At 40.4% G+C, this 19,926-nt stretch overlaps 1 protein-coding gene across 1 annotated transcript in view; it reads right to left on the reverse strand.

Annotated features, from left to right (window-relative positions):
- The window catches only part of dennd2b (DENN domain containing 2B), a 354,188-nt gene that overhangs the window by 170,861 nt on the left and 163,401 nt on the right, over positions 1 to 19,926 (reverse strand). Inside the window, exons 3-4 of the mRNA XM_043705852.1 lie at positions 19,050 to 19,167; positions 16,943 to 18,181 (exon numbers count right to left, since the gene is read on the reverse strand). Coding sequence (XP_043561787.1) covers positions 16,943 to 18,181; positions 19,050 to 19,167 — 1,357 coding nt within the window. The remainder of the gene's footprint in view (positions 1 to 16,942; positions 18,182 to 19,049; positions 19,168 to 19,926) is intronic.

Consider the following 19,926-nt stretch of genomic DNA (forward strand, 5'->3'; position numbering starts at 1 on the left):
AATTAGGGAAAAACATCTCTGCTGGACAGAGTCATAGTTGGCATAAACAAAGATGTGTTGTGGTTGCCAGAATACTCCCTACCTCCAATAATAAATAACACCACCATTCAGGATAAAGCAGCTTGATTGACTGTTTGTGATTGTGATGTCAATCTGTCTCTCCATCACCGATGTTCAATACAGCGGTGTGTATCATTTACAAAGATGCACTGTAGAAATTCACCAAAGCTCCTTAGCCTATAAAACCCATGGCCACTACCTTCTCAAAGGACAAAGATAGCAAATCATAGGAATATGACCACCTGCCATGCCCATCCAAACTACTCAACATCCTGACTTGGAAACCTGTTGCTGTTCCTGCAGTGTCACTAGATCAAACTCCTGCAGCTACATCTCTCTCAGCATTGTGGTTCTGCCTACAGCACACAGACAGCAGCAGTTCAAGAAGGCAGTTCAAAATCATCTTCTAAAGGACAATTAGGGATGGGCACTAAATACAAGCTAGCCAGAAATACCCACAGTCTTGAATGAATGGATCCATTGTGGACATCATTTTTCCTAGTTCAAATGTTTAAAATCAGCCAACTTAATCTTGAGCATAAAAAAGTTGTAAGTTTCTAAACAGGAAAAGAAATAATAACACAATACACGCAAACAGTGAAATGAAAAGTGAGCCCAAGGAAAGATAAAAGTTAAGGGATACACGGATCCATCTCTGCATCACTCGTTAAGAGTAAAGAGTGAAGGGTTAATAGTTGAGCAGTTAATTTTTGACATTCTTAGCTTTGCAGGTTAGTTGAAATAGTTTTACCCGGTTCATTCTGATTGGTTTGTTCATTGGCTTCCAGCACTCACAGCAATAAAACCTTTACCTAATTGGTGGTTCTTCAACTGTGACATTCACAGCATTCTAGTGCTTGAACAAAAGCTCATACACGAGTACCTTAGGTCACAAGCTCACATTAACACCTCAGCTCACTTGTACACACAAAGCAGGGCTGAACTTGTTTTTAAACCTTGCAAGGGCAAAACATAAATGTCTCTCAACCAGACTGCTGCCTTTTCCACCACCAATATTCCCAAGCCATTACAGTTTAGTTTGTAATGCATTTCCCCCTTTGAAGCATCCTTAACACTTTTAGATGCGACATTTCAAGGCTCCCCTATGGACATCCACTGAATTTAATCTGTAGTCATCTTTCAGCTGTAACTCCTCCTATTAAAAAAAATCATGTAGGAATTAAAGGTTCGCTGTTTCAATGGGTGATCCAAACTCATGACAAACAGGACTGACCCGGCTGAGCAAAGCTCAGCCCAAGGACTGGTGCCTCATAGCAACCAACAGGCCCACACGAAATTACCAGACTGGTTGGATTTGGCTTCCACAATGGCCCAGCCCTCTGGACTGAAATCAGATGAGCTACTTGAATGACTGTGGCATTACCCCCAATGGATCACAGTCCTCCTTTCCCCTACCAAGAACTACTCCCCCTTATCTTTCACATGTGGCCATTTGTTTGAAGTCCATTCACTGTATTTGCCAAAAGCCACTGACAAAACCTAAAGGATTGAATTTGTAACATGGTGCAGTACAGTAACTGGCTCTTCAGTTCTTTCCACTGTGACAAACTGCTTGCTACTCCCTCTGCATTAAAATGTAATGCAAGTTACAAAGGCTGGCAGCCTGTAAGTCATTGTTGAAGCGCCAAGTGAGTGTGTTAAGAAAACAAGCTTACAACCACATGATGAATCTGTGCAGGTTCATGTGTCACTACATGCAAAACAACCCAACATGCAAGTCCTAAGTGTTCCTGAGTTCCAAAGTAGATTGTTCAATCCTGAAGCGCACAATTGAAGTGTGAGAATTGGCCCAAGAGCAAGCATGATGTTGTGCTGAAGCTGATGGTTTGCTGAATATAGCTTACATGGATGAAGAATGGAAGAGGGTGGTGTTTTTGGAGCATGCAAATATATTGCATTGAAGATGGCTGGACAATAGTTAGGACAGGAAGTTGGTGAACTGGTACCCACCCTAACTTACTTTTAGGGAATTTTGTCTAGTTTCTTGGGGATGGAAAGCAGAATTGGAAGTGGCAAATAAATAAGGTGGGTTGGAACGTTGATAACATGGAAATAAGGTAGTTGTCGCTCAATAATTAGAATCTGAAGTCACAATTCAAAGTTTAAGGGGAAAGGTTGCAAACATTTTTTTAATGTCGAAGTTTAACTCGTTCATCGTCTGTACTTTCTCAACTTTCATAGAATCAAAGAATCTTTACAGTGTGGAAACAGGCCATTTGGCCCAATAAGTCCACACCGACCCTCTGAAGAATATCCCACCGAGACCCATTCCCCTACCTTATTACTCTACATTTCCCTTAACTGATGCACCTAGCCTACACATTCCTGAACACTATGGGCAAGTTTAGCATGGCCAATTCACCTAACCTGCACATCTTTGGATCATGGGAGGAAACGCACGCAGACACGAAGAGAATGTGCAAACTCATAAATCTCATCTCCATCTCAAATTTAAAACATTTGGGGTAAGTTTTATAGCGATAGCAAGGGTTTTGGCCATTGGTTGAAGAGATTGTGAGAGAGCCGCACTGCCTTCTTTGGGGAAGGTTTGTTAAATTATAAATAAATCAGGACAATTGACACATCTTCAGCAGGCCTTCCGCAGAATCAACCCAGATGTGACCTACTGAGAGCTGGCAAACCATAAAGGACTGGCATTGTCAAGAGGGAAGGGGTGACTGCTGAGAAAGAGTGCACCAACTGGAGGAACCAGATCGGAGAGCATCATCGGCCAGAGATAAGTGAGGGCGGGAGAGGTTTTGTGCTGTTGGGTGAAGCACCTACTCAAGGATTCAGCTCGCACCAGGCTTCCCCTTCCCAATGCAAGATCCCTCAATCAGGCACTGAGCACTTTTTCCCACTTAGTAAACTATATATGCGTCCCTTTGCAGACACGTGGTACCCTCCTCACAACTTATTTTCCTATTTTTTGCTGCACTGCTAGCAAATTTGGTGACAATACAGTCAGTCCGTTTCTCAAATCATTCACATATAAATTACAAGTTATTGGGGTCTCAGCTCTGATCACTGGATGACCCACTAGTTACAGGTCGCTGTAAGTTAGCCGATCTTCTATCCATGCCATCAACAATACAAGTTCCAATCTTCTGCAGTAATCTTTTATATGACACCATAGCAAATGCCTTTTGGAAATCCAAATGCCCTAAACTACTGGTTCTTCTTCATTCACCCTGCTTGTTACATCATCAAAAAACTCTAATAAATTTGTTAAGCACGTTTCCTTTCACAGAAACACGAATTATGACTGTATTATAATTTCCTAAAGATCATGCTACTGTCTCTTATATAATGGATTCTAGCATTTGACCAATGACAATAACTTAAATTACCTGATCCACATAGCTTCCTGTTTTCTGTCCCTTTCCTTTCCTTTTACAGTGAGCTTACATTTGCAACTTTCCAATCTGCTCAGACCTTTCCAGAATCTAGCATTGGTTTGAAATGTTCAAATTTACAACTATTATCTTTGGCAGCCACTTCCTTTGAGATTTTAAGATGAGTACCATCAGCTGCAGGATATTTTTCATCTTTTACCCCATTAGTTTCAAGTGATTGTGAACCTCTGCCATTTCCTGGGTGATCCATCAATTCTTCATTTTCACCCTCAAATGGATCAATGCTCATCATTACTACTCTTTTTCTTTTGATATACATGTTAAAGCTTTATCTTTCATTATTTGTTATGAGAACTAAGGCATCAATAGTAATAGAGTATATCTGATTGAAAACTATAAACTTAGTGAATCATCTCATTAAAGTGACCTTGAAAATAAAAGAAGAAATAATATGTTTGAAGCAGCAATTGTTGAAACATTGTCTGGATTCAAACCTGAGGTAGGAACAAAATAAAAAGGAATATTTAAAACAAGAATAATTTTCAAAAATCTAGAAGCAAGCAGAATATAAAATCAATGCTTCACAGAAAATGGAAAAGTATCTAATATATTTATCATTAAAAGCCAATTGGCGTGCTGTAACATTGATTGTAATGATGCAAGATTTATCTAGCACCTATATTGAGACCAAATTGCAAGCATCAGACAAGACGATAGGACAATCAAACAGGTTTCAAACGAAGATGGGGTACACAGTCATTAAAATTATTAATTCAGTCTCTATTCAAAGTCAGATGTACCTACAGTGTAAAAATTGGTGGCAAGAATATAACAAACTCAAACATGTTGAATTAGAAGAAACCATACAAAATATCAAAGATCAAGAAAAATCTAAATGTTTAGAATATAGATCAAGTATGAAGATGAAAAAGACAACAACAATAGCATGAAAACAATAGATGGAACAAGTGAGAATACCGAAGCTGTGTCACATTGGGCATATATTTGGCTACTTAGGACAAGTGACAAGAAGATTTGAGCAAAGTCCAAGCATATGGGATTGGGGTAATATACTGGCATGGATTAAGAATTGTTTAGCTGAAAGGAATCAAAGAGTAGGAATAAATGTGCCTTTATAGAGTGAAATGCTTTGAAAAAAGTGGGGTACTGCAAGTATCAGAGCCTGGCAAATGTTATGTTGGCCTTCATTTCAAGAAGGTTTGAGTACAGGAACAAAAACATCTTACTGCAGTTATACAGGGTTTTGGTAAAACCATATGGAGCACTTTTTTGCAGTTTTGATCTTTTATCTTAGAAAAGGTATTCATCAACTATTTGGATGAGGGCATCAACGATAATATTTTCAAGCTTACTTTCTAGCTGACATTGAGCATGATAAGAAGGTAAAGAGCCTTCAAGAGGATTTGGACAAGTTGAATGAGTGGACAAATGCATGGCAGAGGCAGCCTAAGTGGATTAGTGTGGTTATTCATTTCAGTAGGATAAACATAATGGCGATTATTATTTCAATGGGGATAGATTTGTAATTTTTGATATTAAAAAAAAAAGGGACCTGCGTGTCCTTGTACAGCAGTCACTGAAAGGAAGGATGAAGGTGCAATAAAACAGCTAGGAAGACGAATGTTATGTTGGCCTTCATTCAAGAAGGTTTGAGTACAGGAAGAACATCTTACTGCAGTTATACAAGGCTTTGGTGAGACCACATGGAGTAATGTTTTTGCAGTTTTGATCTTTTATCTCAGAAAAGATATAGTTTCCATACAGGAAGTGCAGTGAAAGTTCACCAGATTGATATCTGGGATGGCAGATTTGCAACATGGGGAGAGATTTGGTCAACTAGACCTGTATTCACTAGTGTTTAGAAGAATTAAAGGATTTCATTGAAATGCATCAATTCATGATGGGCTGGATAGACCAGAAGTAGGGACTGTGTTTTTTCTGGCCAGAATGGGGGCATCCACAACAAGGGGTTACAATCTCATGATCAGCCATTTCAGACTGAAATAAGGAAAAATCTGTTCATGCAGAAGGTGTTGAACCTGTGGTACTCAAATCGTTCAATTTCCAAATCATGAAAAGATGTGGAGGCTAGCACTTAATATCATGAAGAAAGAAATGCACAGGTTTCTAGACACATAATTTTAAAAATGAAGAGAGGTTGAGACAGAGGTGCTGAGCAAATTGCTTCAAGCCATTAAAGTAATTGCTTGTGAGGCCTTAGGCTTTTTTTTTAAAAACAAGTTGGAACAATAGAAGCAGCCTGAATGGGTGGGGACAAGCACCCACAGAACCAGGATTTTTAGTTTACCTTTCAGCAGTTGCTGGGGTGTTGAAGTTGATTGTTGAAGCTTTCTTTCCCCCCCTTCTGCTACAACCAAAAGCTGAGGGTTTCTGCCCGCTGCTAAAATTATATGTGAGACAATCTATTGTACTGACTTTGCCTTTGCCAAGGATGTGCTTATGGGATGTTACTATATTGGCACAGTTACTGAATGGGTTATTATTTTGTTAAGTATTTTGATGGAGTTACAATTAAACTGATTCTTTTGTTGGATTTGTAATTTAACTACAGCCTATGAACAAAGTATGTGTTGCTTCAAATTGCATCTGGAACACAATGCCTGGCACCTGCCTTTAAAATAAGAAACCATTAGCATCTAGGCTATGTCCTTAGCATGTTTTGAGGGGGTTTGGTCCAGTCTATAACACATGAAATTGCAAAAGCAAAAAGAACTAATTAAAAAGTGACATCCAACAAATAAAATGGCAGTGTTTTGACCATTTGTTGAGCTCTAAATAGTGACACAGTGCACTGCTAGGTCGCAAAGCAGAGAACAGAAAGAGGGGGTGATCTAAGTGTAGTTGGATGACATTAAAAATGGTGAAGATGAGCTGCTGGGACATACGAGAATGGCACAAGGTAGATACCTGACAACCTGGTAAGAGTGGCTGCAAGCAGAGACAGGGAAGAGTGTTTTTTTTATTGTCTTATTTCTTGCTAGTTTCCTCTTACAATCCATCTTTTCTCTTTTTTTTTTCTTAGTTATCTTTTGTTGGTTTCTAATCTTTTTTCTGTTTTACGGCTGACCACCAATGTTTGCAGCATTGTATCCTTTATACTTTCCAAGCAATGTTAATATCTGAATTGGATTCTTTATTCCTTTTCTTGGATTCCAGTCTTAAACAAACTAATTTAGTAACAATTGTATCAAGTCAAACTTTGGTACTTTTATTTGTAAATGAAAACTTGCGCTTTAAATGATCTATGTATGATCTTGCCTTTTAGAGATTCAACATGCAGTCCTAAGACCATCGAAATATACGTTAACTATGAATCAGTAATTGCCATAAAAAAAATTTAAATCAAAAGGATTGAATTGACTGGAGCAATTCAGGAACCGTATGCTAGTTTTTTTGTAGACAAGGCAGCAGAATTTCTCCTTCGATTCCCAAATATACATTTGGCAAACTTTACTTAATTAAAAAAAAAGCCGGTTATTGTGAAACAATATATCTTTTCCATGAAGTGGAAACAATAAAGATCACTGGCTGAGATAAGCAATGCCCCAGATGTTTCAGGATTGTCAAAGATTATTAAGAATTCAACAAAGAAAGTAAAACAGGAATTTCTGGAGGTAATCAGAAGGTCTGGAAACATCTGTGAAGAGAAACCAAGTGAATATTTCAAGTTGAATATGACTTCATAAGAAAATAAAATTCTGTATGGATACATTTTAATTTTTACCTGGACTATCGCAGAGAACGCTGGGTTAGTTCAGCATTAAGTGAGCGTGAGGGAAAGCTCTTACATATACTGAGTGGTTTGCATCTGTAATGCACTACCTGAAAGTGCAGTGAAGGCAGATTTAGTTGTAGCTTTCAAAAGGGAATTTAAAAATCTGAAGAGAAAACAATTGCTTGGCTGCAGGGAGAAGACAGAGAACTGTGTCTAGCTGGGTGGCTCTTGCAGAGAACAAGCACACACAGAATGGGTCAAATGACCTCCTCTGAGGTACAACCATTAAGAAATGAGACAGAAACAAAAGTGTTGCGGTGTACATTTTAGCACCAGGTCCATAATGGAGCCAACTAGATGGACTGGCTGTTCTTTCTTATTTCAATCCTCGGACTTATAGTTTTATGACTGTTTGGAAGACATTGAGAAGTATATCTGATTAACAAGTTAAAATGGTTTTGCTTTGAACCAAATTCCTCCTTTTTGAAGTAGTAGTTGTTTAGATGGCTGGAAGGATGAAGTGTCTTTGTGCGCATATTCAAATCTAATATCCTGACAGAGAAGTTATGTATATCTGGAGCTAGTAACAAAGTTAAAAGCAATTTTAAATGCAATCTAAAACAAAACAGATTAATATAAACATTTATATATCTATCAGTATCCACTACCTGCCTTTCTATTCGGCAGTCAGAATCGGAAAATAACCTCTGGTAAGACAGTTTGTGGGAGTGCTGAGAAATGGGGTGCATGTCAGTTCTGTTAGGATTATATTCCATGGAAAGACTGGTAAATTCTAGTGAGTAGCCATGGGCAACTATTCCAAAGTTTTGAGATCCATGTTTAGAATTTACTTATGTATTATAAACAGCAGAAATAATTTCTTTAAATACTTTTGACAGGAGGTAAGAATTTGTTCAAAGAAACAACAAATTTAGTGGAAGCACTTCTGTGATTGCAATGAAAAGTAACAGCGCAAAATTAGGTTGGTCCTCAACTTCCTTGAGAGGTTTCTCTCGGTTCTTGCCACACCTCCAAATCTGAGCTTTTATGGCTACCTTTGCCAAATGGTTGTGGCTAACAAGAGTGGTGTCCTGTGCTCAAAAATTGTTGTTCTCTAACTTCACGAGAAACAACAAAAAAATGGAAGTCTGCATACTTTGAGATATTGCAACTTTTAGAGGAACACAATTAGCCACAGTAAGGTGCATCCAAAGATAAGGAAATGAATGTTTCTTGTTAAAATACATTCTGAATCACCTTTCACAGAGACCTAAAAAGAGAACTCAATGGGTGTTCCTGGAGAAAGGCCCCCCTGACTCCTGTGCAGTACAGATGGAGAGCTGCACTATTGGAAGTCACATCTTTTGGATAAGGTGGGAACGGTGGGTGACATGGATGGATCGAAAAGATGCCATGATACAATAGTGAAGGAAACCAGGTGAATTATCCTGGTGTACAGACCAATATTTATCCATAAATCAACATTGGAAAAGCAGATCTAATAATTTCTAAATTACTGTCTGTGGAAATTTGCTGTGCATGTATTACACAATATACTTCAGAAGTACTTTATTGGCTGTAGAGCACTTTGAGGCATCCAGTTGTTATGAAAAGCAATATATAAACATACGCCTTTCATTTTGTCTGAGCCAAGACAGAGGCACAGGGTTTCATGGGGAGTTGGATTGAGGATTGAGCCTGAAGACTCCAAAGGTCCCCGATGGATAGCAGATGTTATATTTTCTGATAGCATCGAATAGGTATGCTTCCAACATTTACCACAGATCATAGAAATGCAGGGATATCATAGAATCCCAATGGTGAAGAGCATCCCATGCAGACCACAACGCCCTCCCCACCCTATCCTCATAACCTGACATTTCCCACAGCTAAGGCACCTAACCTGCATATCTTTTGGGCTGGGGGAGGAAACTGCAGTACCTGAGGAAACCCATGCACAAAGGGGCTGAACGAACAAACTCCACACAGATAGTTAGCAGAGGCTGGAACTGACTTAGGGTCGCTAGCGCTGTGAGGCTGCAGTGCAAACCATTGAGTCACCATTCGACTCCCTGTAAGAATATGGGAGCACAAAGCCTCAGGAAAACCAATTTACCTTCCAATTACTCTTGTCAAGTCAGGCCTGGAAAATGGGTGTGGCCATTAATTTTAGACATGCAATCAGGTAAGAGGCTGAGTTCTTATAAGATAACTTTTAAAATAAATTAGTGGGCTAAAGAAGTACAAGGTGTGACAGAATTCCAAAGAAGAATTACTGCCATGATAAGGCATATCACCAATCTGTTCGGGATCCATATTTTTCAAAAGAATTCCTTCAGGGCTCAGAAGAGTCATAGAGATGTACAGCATGGAAACAGACCCTTCGATCCAACCCGTCCATGCCGACCAGATATCCCAACCCAATCTAGTCCCACCTGCCATCACCCGGCCCATATCCCTCCAAACCCTTCCTATTCATATACCCATCCAAATGCCTCTTAAATGTTGCAGCCTCCACCACTTCCTCTGACAGCTCAATCCATATACATACCACCCTCTGCTTGAAAACATTGTCCCCTAGGTCTCTTTTATATCTTTCCCCTCTCACCCCAAAACCTATGCCCTCTAGTTCTGGACTCCCCCACCTCAGGGAAAAGATTTTGCCTATTTGCCCTATCCATGCCCCTCATAATTTTGTAAACCTCTATAAGTTCACCCCTCAGCCTCCGACGTTCTAGGGAAAACAGCCCCAGCCTGATCAGCCTCTCCCGATAGCTCAAATCTTCCAACCCTAGCAACATCCTTGTAAATCTTTTCTGAATCCTTTCAAGTTTCACAACATCCTTCCGATAGGAAGGAGACCAGAATTGCATGCAATATTCCAACAGTGGCCTAACCAACGTCCTGTACAGCAGCAACATGACTTCCCAACTCCTGTACTTAATACTCTGACCAATAAAGGAAAGTATACCAAACGCCGCCTTCACTATCCTATCTACCTGCGACTCCACTTTCAAAGAGCTATGAACCTGCACTCCAAGGTGTCTTTGTTCAGCAACATTCCCTAGGACCTTACCATTAAGTGTATAAGTCCTGCTAAGATTTGCTTTTCCAAAATGCAGCACCTCACATTTATCTGAATTAAACTCCATCTGACACTTCTCAGCCCATGGGCCCATCTGGTCAAGATCCTGTTGTAATCTGAAGTAATCTTCTTCGCTGTCCACTACACCTCCAATTTTGGTGTCATCTGCAAACTTACTAACTATACCTCTTATGCTTGCATCCAAATCATTTATGTAAATGACAAAAAGTAGAGGACCCAGCACCGATCCTTGTGGCACTCCACTGGTCACAGGCCTCCCGTCTGAAAAACATCCCCACACTACCACCCTCTGTCTTCTACCTTTGAGCCAGTATCCAAATGGCTAGTTCTCCCTGTATTACAACAGATCTAACCTTGCTAATCAGTCTCCCTTGGGGAACCTTGTTGAATGCCTTACTGAACTCCAGATATCACATCTACCACTCTGCCTTCAACAATCCTCTTTGTTACTTCTTCAAAAAACTCAATCATGTTTATGAGACCTGATTTCCCACACACAAAGCCATGTTGACTATCCCTAATCAGTCCTTGCCTTTCCAAATACATGTACATCCTGTCCCTCAGGTTTCCCTCCAACAACTTGCTCACCACCGACATCAGGCTCACTGGTCTATAGTTCTCTGGCTTGTCCTTACCACCCTTCTTAAACAGTGGCACCACGTTAGCCAACCTCCAGTCTTCTGGCGCTTCACCTGCGACTATCGATGATATAAATATCTCAGCAAGAGGCCCAGCAATCACTTCCCTAGCTTCCCACAGAGTTCTAGGGTACACTTGATCAGGTCCTGGGGATTTATCCACCTCTACCCGTTTCAAGACATCCAGCATTTCCTCTGTAATATGCACATTTTGCAAGGAGTCACCATCTATTTCCCAACAGTCTATATCTTCCATATCCTTATCCACAGTAAATACTGATGCAAAATACTCATTTCGTCTCTCCCCCACTTTCTGCGGCTCCACACAAAGTCCGCCTTGCTGATCTTTGAGGGGCCCTATTATCTCCCTAGTTACCCTTTTGTCCTTAATGTATTTGTAAAATCTTTTGGGATTCTCCTTAATTCTATTTGCCAAACCTACCTCATATCCCCTTTTTGCCCTCCTGATTTCCCTGTTAAGTATACTCCTACTGCCTTTATACTCTTCGAAGGATTCACTCGATCTATCCTGTCTATACCTGACATATGCTTCCTTCTTTTTCTTAACCAAACCCTCAACTTCTTTAGTCATCCAGCATTTCCTATACCTACCAGCCTTTCCTTTCTACCTGACAGGAATATACTTTTTCTGGATTCTCGTTATCTCATTTCTGAAGGCTTGCCATTTTCCAGCCGTCCGTTTACCTGCGAACATCTGCCCCCAATCAGCTTTCGAAAGTTATTGCCTAATACCATCAATATTGGCCTTTCTCCAATTTAGAGCTTCAACTTTTAGATCTGGTCTACCCTTTTTCATCACTATTTTAAATCTAATAGAAATATGGTCACTGGCCCCAAAGTGCTCCCCCACCGACACCTCAGTCACCTGCCCTGCCTTATTTCCCAAGAGTAGGTCAAGTTTTGAACCTTCTCTAGTAGGTACATCCACATACTGAATCAGAAAATTTTCTTGTACACACTTAACAAATTCCTCTCCATCTAAACCCTTAACACTATGGCAGTCTCAGTCTACGTTTGGAAAGTTAAAATCCTCCACCATAACCACCCCATTATTCTTACAGATAGCTGAGATCTCCTTACAAGTTTGTTTCTCAATTTCCCTCTGACTATTAGGGGGTCTGTAATAAAATCCCAATAAGGTTATCATCCCTTTCTTATTTCTCAGTTCCACCCAAATAACTTCCCTGGATGTATTTCCGGGAATATCCTCCCTCAGCACAGCTTTAATGTTATCCCTTACCAAACACACCACTCCCCTTCCTCTCTTGCCTCCCTTTCTATCCTTCCTGTAGCATTTATATCCTGGAACATTAAGCTGCCATCCTGTCCATCCCTGAGCCATGTCTCTGTAACTGCTATGATATCCCAGTTCCATGTTCCTAACCATGCCCTGAGTTCATCTGCCTTCCCTGTTTGGCCCATGCATTGAAATAAATGCAGTTTAATTTATTAGTCCTACCTTGACCCTGCCTGCCCTGACTGTTTGACTCACTTCTGTTCTCAACTGTACCAGTCTCAGATTGATTCATGCTTCGTTCCCCTGAGAATCCATCACCCCCTACATTTTCTAAAACAGCATACCTGTTTAAAATGGCTATAGCCACAAAAGACTCCAGCACTAGCTGCCTACCTCTCTTACCTTTCCTGGAGTTAACCCATCTATGTGACTGTATCTGAGATTTGCCCCCCTTCCTATAACTGCCATTCATCACATACTGTTGCAAATTTCTCACTGCTTCTAACTGTCTCTCCAACCGATCCATTCGATCTGATAAGATTCACAACCAACAGTAGTTTTGGCATTTATAATCGGCAGTAACCCTTAAACTCTATTTAAACTCCCACATCAGACAAGTAGTGCATATCACTCTACTAAAGGTCATTTTTGCTCCTTCACAATCTACAGACCCAGAAGAATAAACCCCGTCTTATTCCTCTACAAACACTGCTCCAGGTTAAATTAATAGTTATGGCTTTTATTTTAAGTTTAATCAAGAGACATATCTCCAAAAACATATAATCAAGAAAGAACCCACTCTACTCATTACTGCAGACTTTCTGTCGGCCACACTTAAAACAACAAATAACTTATCTGATTCGGTGCTGTGAACTTCACCCAACAGTTCCTCCAAGATCAGTTGTGAATTTCAATATTGCTTAATTTTCCCAGATGCACTCCAATGTCCAGCAATACATGAATTCAAACAGCAAAGGCAGCATAAGTTTCTTTCTCGCTCTCTTTCTCTCTCTCTCTCTCCTGTACTGACCACACCACGTGCTTCCTTTGTCTGTTCTTCTCCCTTTTAAAATTGCTGTTGTTTTGACTTTTTTTTCCAAAGTTCCAAAACAATGCAACAGCATATAAAACAGTAATTGCTGCTCCTGGAATTCGAGGAAATCACCTCAAACACCTAAAATACCTCAAAAAAGGAGCAGCTGTTACAGCCAAAAACTTTACCTGTCCTCCATCTTGGATTACCGGGAAGAGAAACAAAAATTGTGAAATAACAACGTACAATTAAATAGTGTAACTGATGTAAAAAAAAATTCCAGGTTGTTCTGGGAATAGCAATCAGTCAAAAATGGAGGCCAAGTCAAAGCAGATATCTGGGGTCACTCATGGTTTGGTAAAAGTGGTGGGTTGTAAAGAAGGTATTAAAAGGAAGAAGGGTGGGTGAGTAGGATTATTATTAACTTGGAAAAAAGCCAAAGGTTACATTTTATGAGTTTGTGTAGTCAGCTGAGTGTTTTATCTGCCAGCAGCGTATGCCAGCGAATGGATGGGAAAATCCTAGGCTGAGTGCCAGTTATTTCCTGATACATGCTGCTACTCAATGAAGCTCCCTGCTGGCAATACAAACTCAAATAATTGGCTCAGGTTTGTTTATAAAAATGACATGGCCAACAAAATAATAACACACAATGACCCATGCAAGAACTTGTCTACAACAAGAGACTTGCATTAGACAACTCTCGTGCAACTTTGTGACTAATTGCACTTACATAGCCTTGCAGTGAATGAGAGAGATTCCTTTCGAAAGGGTTGCAAAGCCATGATAAAGCTGAACCTCTTTCTAAAAATGCATTAAAGAATTTTAAAGTGACATAAACATTTTCTTCAAAAAAATGAAAAGTACATAAAGTGCTTATCGTTACTTTTAAGACATCTTAACTGCATATCATAAGTGCTTCCTGGAAGTACAGTTATACAAAAGATGCTCAAAGTACAGTTTGTCAGGGAGAGAGGAATTATGCAAACCCAAATAAAATCAATAGCAAGTTAAGGCTTGTACATCTTGCAGATCAGTATCAAATGTAAAAACGCAAATCAGGAAAATTTTAGGATAAATCAGCCAAAACACCACCAATAAAATGAAGAAGAGTATACCTGTTGCTTGAAGTCACTGCAGGCAAATAGAAAATTTGCATTAACAGCAAATGCAACTGAACCAAGCCCAACACACAGATTCTCTTGAATAAGTGAGCAGTTTTGTTTTAAACTACTTGAGTCATTCTCTGAAGACTGTGGAATAAATGCAATAACACTTACATTGCATTGGGCTGAAAGGTATCCAAAATAGGTGTTGAGAACTGTATTATGAACGTCATGGAGGAGGAAGTGTCAATATAAACCAAATATTACTCAACACTTTTCTTAATTGGCAACAGTCAAGTGCCATCTTACGGGGTTGTGAGGGTGCAACTGAAGTCGTTTCCAAACCTTGAGGGATCTCAATGGATCTTAAATCAAGGACCAAAAGTATAATCTTCGAGGAGAAAGTGAGGAATGCAGGTGCTGAAGATCAGAGCTGAAATAGTGTTGCTGGAAAAGCAGCATCCAAGGAGCAGGAGAATCGACGTTTTGGGCATGAGCCCGTCTTCAGGAATGAGGAAAGTGTGTCCAGCAGGCTAAGATAAAAGGTAGGGAGGAGGGACTTGGGATGGGGCGTTGGAAATGCGATAGGTGGAAGGAGGTCAAGGTGAGGGTGATAGGCCGGAGTGGGGATGAGGGCGGAGAGGTCAGGAAGAAGATTGCAGGTTAGGAAGGCGGTGCTGAGTTCGTGGGATTTGGCTGAGACAAGGTGGGGGGAGGGGAAATGAGGAAACTGGAGAAATCGGAGTTCATCCACCGACTCCCACAGCTACCTAGATTACACCTCCTCCCACCCTGCCCCCTGTAAAAACGCCATCCCATATTCCCAATTCTTTCGTCTCCACCGCATCTGCTCCCAGGAGTACCAGTTCCAATACCGCACAATCCAAATGGCCTCTTTCTTCAAAGACCGCAATTTCCCCCCAGACGTGATCGACGATGCCCTCCACCGCATCTCCTCCACTTCCTGCTCCTCTGCCCTTGAGCCCCACCCCTCCAATCGCCACCAGGACAGAATCCCACTGGTCCTCACCTACCACCCCACCAACCTCCATATACATCATATCATCCGTCATCATTTCCGCCACACACGCAATCTGCTTGGCACTCACTTTGTGTTCCTCGGACTCAGTTTATATTCTTAGCTGATGTTGAAATGTCAAGAAAAATAAAATAAGTTGTTATAAAGATTGTAAATAGCTGAGGCTCCAACTTTGAAGTACTCCACTTAGTGAATGCATTGACTGGTTACATAATTTTAAATAATATTGATTTAAAGAAGACTTGGATATGAGTCAATGCAATAAGCTACATTACCATAAAAATAACTTGGTCGACTATTGGAAAATTATCGTTAAGAAAGTACGAGGGAAGAACAGGTAGGAACAAATTACTGCAGGTCCTGAAATCTGTACTGAAATAACAAATACTCCAGTTTCATTTCCCCTCCCCCCCCCCCTTGTCTCAGTCAAATCCCTCCAACTCAGCACTGCCTTCCTAACCTGCAATCTTCTTCCTGACCTCTCCGCCTCCACCCCCACTCCGGTCTATCACCCTCCCTTGACCTCCTTCCACCTATCGCATTTACAACGCTCCTCCCTCAAGTCCCTCCTCCCTACCTCTTATCTTAGCCTGCTGGACACACTTTCCTCATTCCTGAAGAAGGGCTTATGCCCGAAACGTCGATTCTCCTGCTCCTTGGATGCTGCCTGACCTGCTGCGCTTTTCCAGCAACACATTTTCAGCGCCAAAAGTATAATAGCTGGCACAGAGCAGATGTTGAACGTATAGGCTCATCATGAATTTTACTAAATACAGTCGATTCTGCTATAACACGTGTTTCTTCAATGCAAATTGCTTTAATGCGATTGAAGGATTAAGACTGTTGTTTGGAGAATGTGAACTTTCCTTACCTGCATTGGCTATAATGCGATTTTGGCTCCATTAGTTTAAATGGTGTGGCTATTGCACAATTTTCTATGACACAAGATCACACAACAGAGCTATCGTGTTATATCAGAACCAATTGTAATGAGAATTACAATCTCTTACAGTGTGAGACTGCAGTACATATGTCTGTATGCATCAAGGTGAGTACCCCATAATCATATTTCAGTACCAGTAATGTTGATGGCATTCAGTAATTCTCAAAGACGTATGGTATGCTGCTCAACTAACCTATGGGAGACATTGATTCCTAAACCGTGCAATGTTCAGACTTCAGTGATTAATGGATAGGATTAAATTTCAAAGGATTTCAATTTCTGCTGTAGAAGAAAGGTTGCCACGGCAATGCCTCTACCAATAAGAGGTGTCCACTTGACAGCCAATCAGCACTCATGTAATACAGTATAAATTTTGTTTTCCCTTTGCTTCAGTATTGCTTGAAAATTATCCTGTTGAATGCAAGATGAAAAATTTTGACAAAGTTTGTCTTTTTCAGCAATACTCACATTCTGTGGTACCAAATGACTATTACCTTATAGCTGTATTATATATGATAGGTCCTGGTGTCATTCATTATGAACAATTCTACTTTTAATAAATATTACTGACAAGAGGTTATAATGCTTTTGCACTGTAAATGTGATAGTAAAGATGCAAGTTTACCTGTTATGGATTTTCCTGTGAAGGTTTGAATCTTTTTTCTGCCTCCGGGTGACAGGTGGAGCAGGAGTTGATGGGAGAGGTGGAGGAGAAGTGGGAGTTGAGGATGGAGGTAGATTGTTGCTAGGAGAGCTCCTATGGTTTTTATCTGCTTCATACTCAAAGGTGCGTTTTGGCTTTGGCACAGGATTCACCACAATGCTGGGCAGACTTTCAGCCGGTGGTTCAGGTTTGTGGTAGGAGCTTTCAGAGTTATGACTAAGCTGCTGCTTTGACATAGTTTTCTCAATCACAGGGTCAGGCTCCGGCTCTGTTAACACAGAGCTAACACTCCCTCTCTGTGTTGTACTCCCAGGCTCCTTAATATCTTCTGACACACTTGGAATGAAAGACTTTTTTTTCAGTCTTTCCCTCCCATAGCAGCTGCTGGGCAACTGAGGAAGGTCCTTATTGGGGCTCTCCTTGAGAGCTTGCTCAATTTTCTGAATCCTGCTCAATACAGCAGATGTCTGTTTTTTTGGATGTTCTTTACTACATAAACTGGAAGGCTGGTTCTTACCAAACAACCTTTCATGTCTGGCAAATGACTCTTTATCAGATGCATCATCTTCAGTCTCGGGGTACGAGCACTCGGAGAATGACCTACTCATTCTCTTGAATCCTGTGAGATCAAAGGTCTTCTCACTGCACGGTGAGGGCAGCATGCTAGGGCAGCCCTCACTACTAGCTCTGTCTCCTACTTTCCTCTTCTCCAACATTAGGTTCCGCCTGGGTGACATTTCCTTTCTGCATTCCCATTCCGAAATCTTCTGCCTAATGTCAACAGTCTGAGAGCGAATGCCGGCCCGACTGAAGGATAGGTTCCGGAAGGTAGAAGCAGGTGCCAAAGACAGGGTGCTCCGGTTAAGTTGGTTGGTGCCTATCCCATCACCTGGCCCTTCTTGGCACTCTTCCTGTGATTGTATCTGGTCTCGGATTCCTTCAACTGTGGTGCCTGGCAGGTGTGTATCTAAACATCCAATACTCACAGCTTTCAGTAAAGGACTTTTGGAATCAATACTACATGAATGAAGAAAACTGCTTCTTGGTGTTGCTCCTCCTGATCCACAATCCCTCAGACTCAGTCGTGGAGCTGAAATATGAGCACATCTAGTAGATCTATAGGAGTCTTCACTGTCACTTAATGGGTATGCTGAGCTTCTTACCGGCAATGAAAGTGTGGTTGGGCACACTGAATGACGCCTGTAAAAAAGAAATTCCATTAAAACAATGAAAAAGACAGAAAAATCATACATAATACACAAATTGTACATCAGTTTTATTATATTTGTTCAGTTTTCGACTTCTGTTAATAACTGAAATAACACCCCTCACTTACAGGATACCATCTCATCAATAAAGAAGAAAGAAATCTACTAGGCAGTGATGATAGCTAAATGGGAAATAATAGAGAAGATAGGCTCGGGCACCAAAAGACCATGGAGGGATATTGGGAAGATTTTTGAAATTAGGGAGAGAGTTAGCAAATAGAGCAAGATTTCAACAAGCTGCACAGTCCTCTTCAGTACCAATGATACTGATAAAACTAAGAAAGATGTTCTGCTGAGAGACCATGAGCAGTTAGGAACTAAACTGAAAACATGAAATCATGAAGGTAATAATCTCTGCATTACTATTTGAACCCATGAACAAACTGGCATCAAGAAATTAAGACAGGAGAGTTGAATGCTTGACTCGAAGTCTGGCACGAGAGCAATGTGCTTCAGATCTTGGGCAGAGGTGCCAGAATGGTGGAAACAGAGACCTGCACTTTTGGGATGACAATCACCTGATTCCCACTGAGATGAGTATCCTGGCAAGTCATAGAACTCTGTTTGTGGAGAGGGATTTCAATATGACTAAGGAAGTTAAGCGTGCTATCAAATTTAAGGAGAACACACTAAATGCTTTAAAGATTGGTGAAAGGCCAGAAAAGATTAGGAAAGCAGCAAACAATGACTATATAAAAAAAAATGGAATGTCATGTATAATAGGAAACTAACAAGAAGTATAAAAACAGATAATAAAGTCAAATCTAAAAAGGAAAAGAACAGCTAAAGTAAGCATTCACCCTTTACAATGCGAGATTGGACACAGCTGTGCAGCCACTCTCAGTTTCTGCACATGGTTGATGTGCTGGTGCATTAACATCTGGTTCCTGAAGCTGCTGCCACAGATGGACCTTAGAGCTGAAAAACATTATAGGATTGTGAGATTGGAGAATTATTAATGCTAAGTGAGGAAATGGCAGAGGCTTTGAACAAGTACTTTATAGCTATCTTCATAGGAGAAGACACCAAAAACATCCCAAGTATCGTCAAAAATCAAGAGAACAAAAAAGGAGAGGGGAACTTCAAATAACCAGCCTCACTTGGAAAAATACTCCAGATAAGCTTATGAGACTTAACAAGTGCAGATGACAATTTACAGGATACATCTCAGGATCTTAAATAGAGCTGCTGAAAAAAATAGCAGATGCATTGGCTGTAATTGTACAAATTCCTAAGATTCTAGCAGACTCTAGCAGAGGTGTAGCATCCCTGTTCAAGAAAGTTAAGCAACAGGAAAGTATGGGTCAGTTAGCATAACTTCTGTCATTGGGGAGATACTAGAATCTATTAATAAAAATGATTGTTCTGATTTTCTAAATGTACTGATACTATCAGGCAGTATCAATACTGTTCTGTGAAAGCAATGTTGTGTTTGATTAAATTATTGGAATTGATCATATTCTGTAGTTCAGAATACCTATTTGGCCCCAAAATTAGGGTATGGGTTTATAGTTTTCTGATTTGCTTTTTTATTATTTAAGCTCATGTAAACTTCGGCTAACAAATGTGAGAGTTCTTTAGAGGTTAAACGTTTTGAGCAAAGACAGTGTTATGTTTTTAACTGGTATTAGAGTCATAGAGATGTATAGCATGGAAACAAACCCTTCAGTCCAACCT

This window comes from Chiloscyllium plagiosum, chromosome 16, assembly GCF_004010195.1.
Source record: "Chiloscyllium plagiosum isolate BGI_BamShark_2017 chromosome 16, ASM401019v2, whole genome shotgun sequence".
NCBI classification, from domain to species: Eukaryota; Metazoa; Chordata; class Chondrichthyes; order Orectolobiformes; family Hemiscylliidae; genus Chiloscyllium; species Chiloscyllium plagiosum.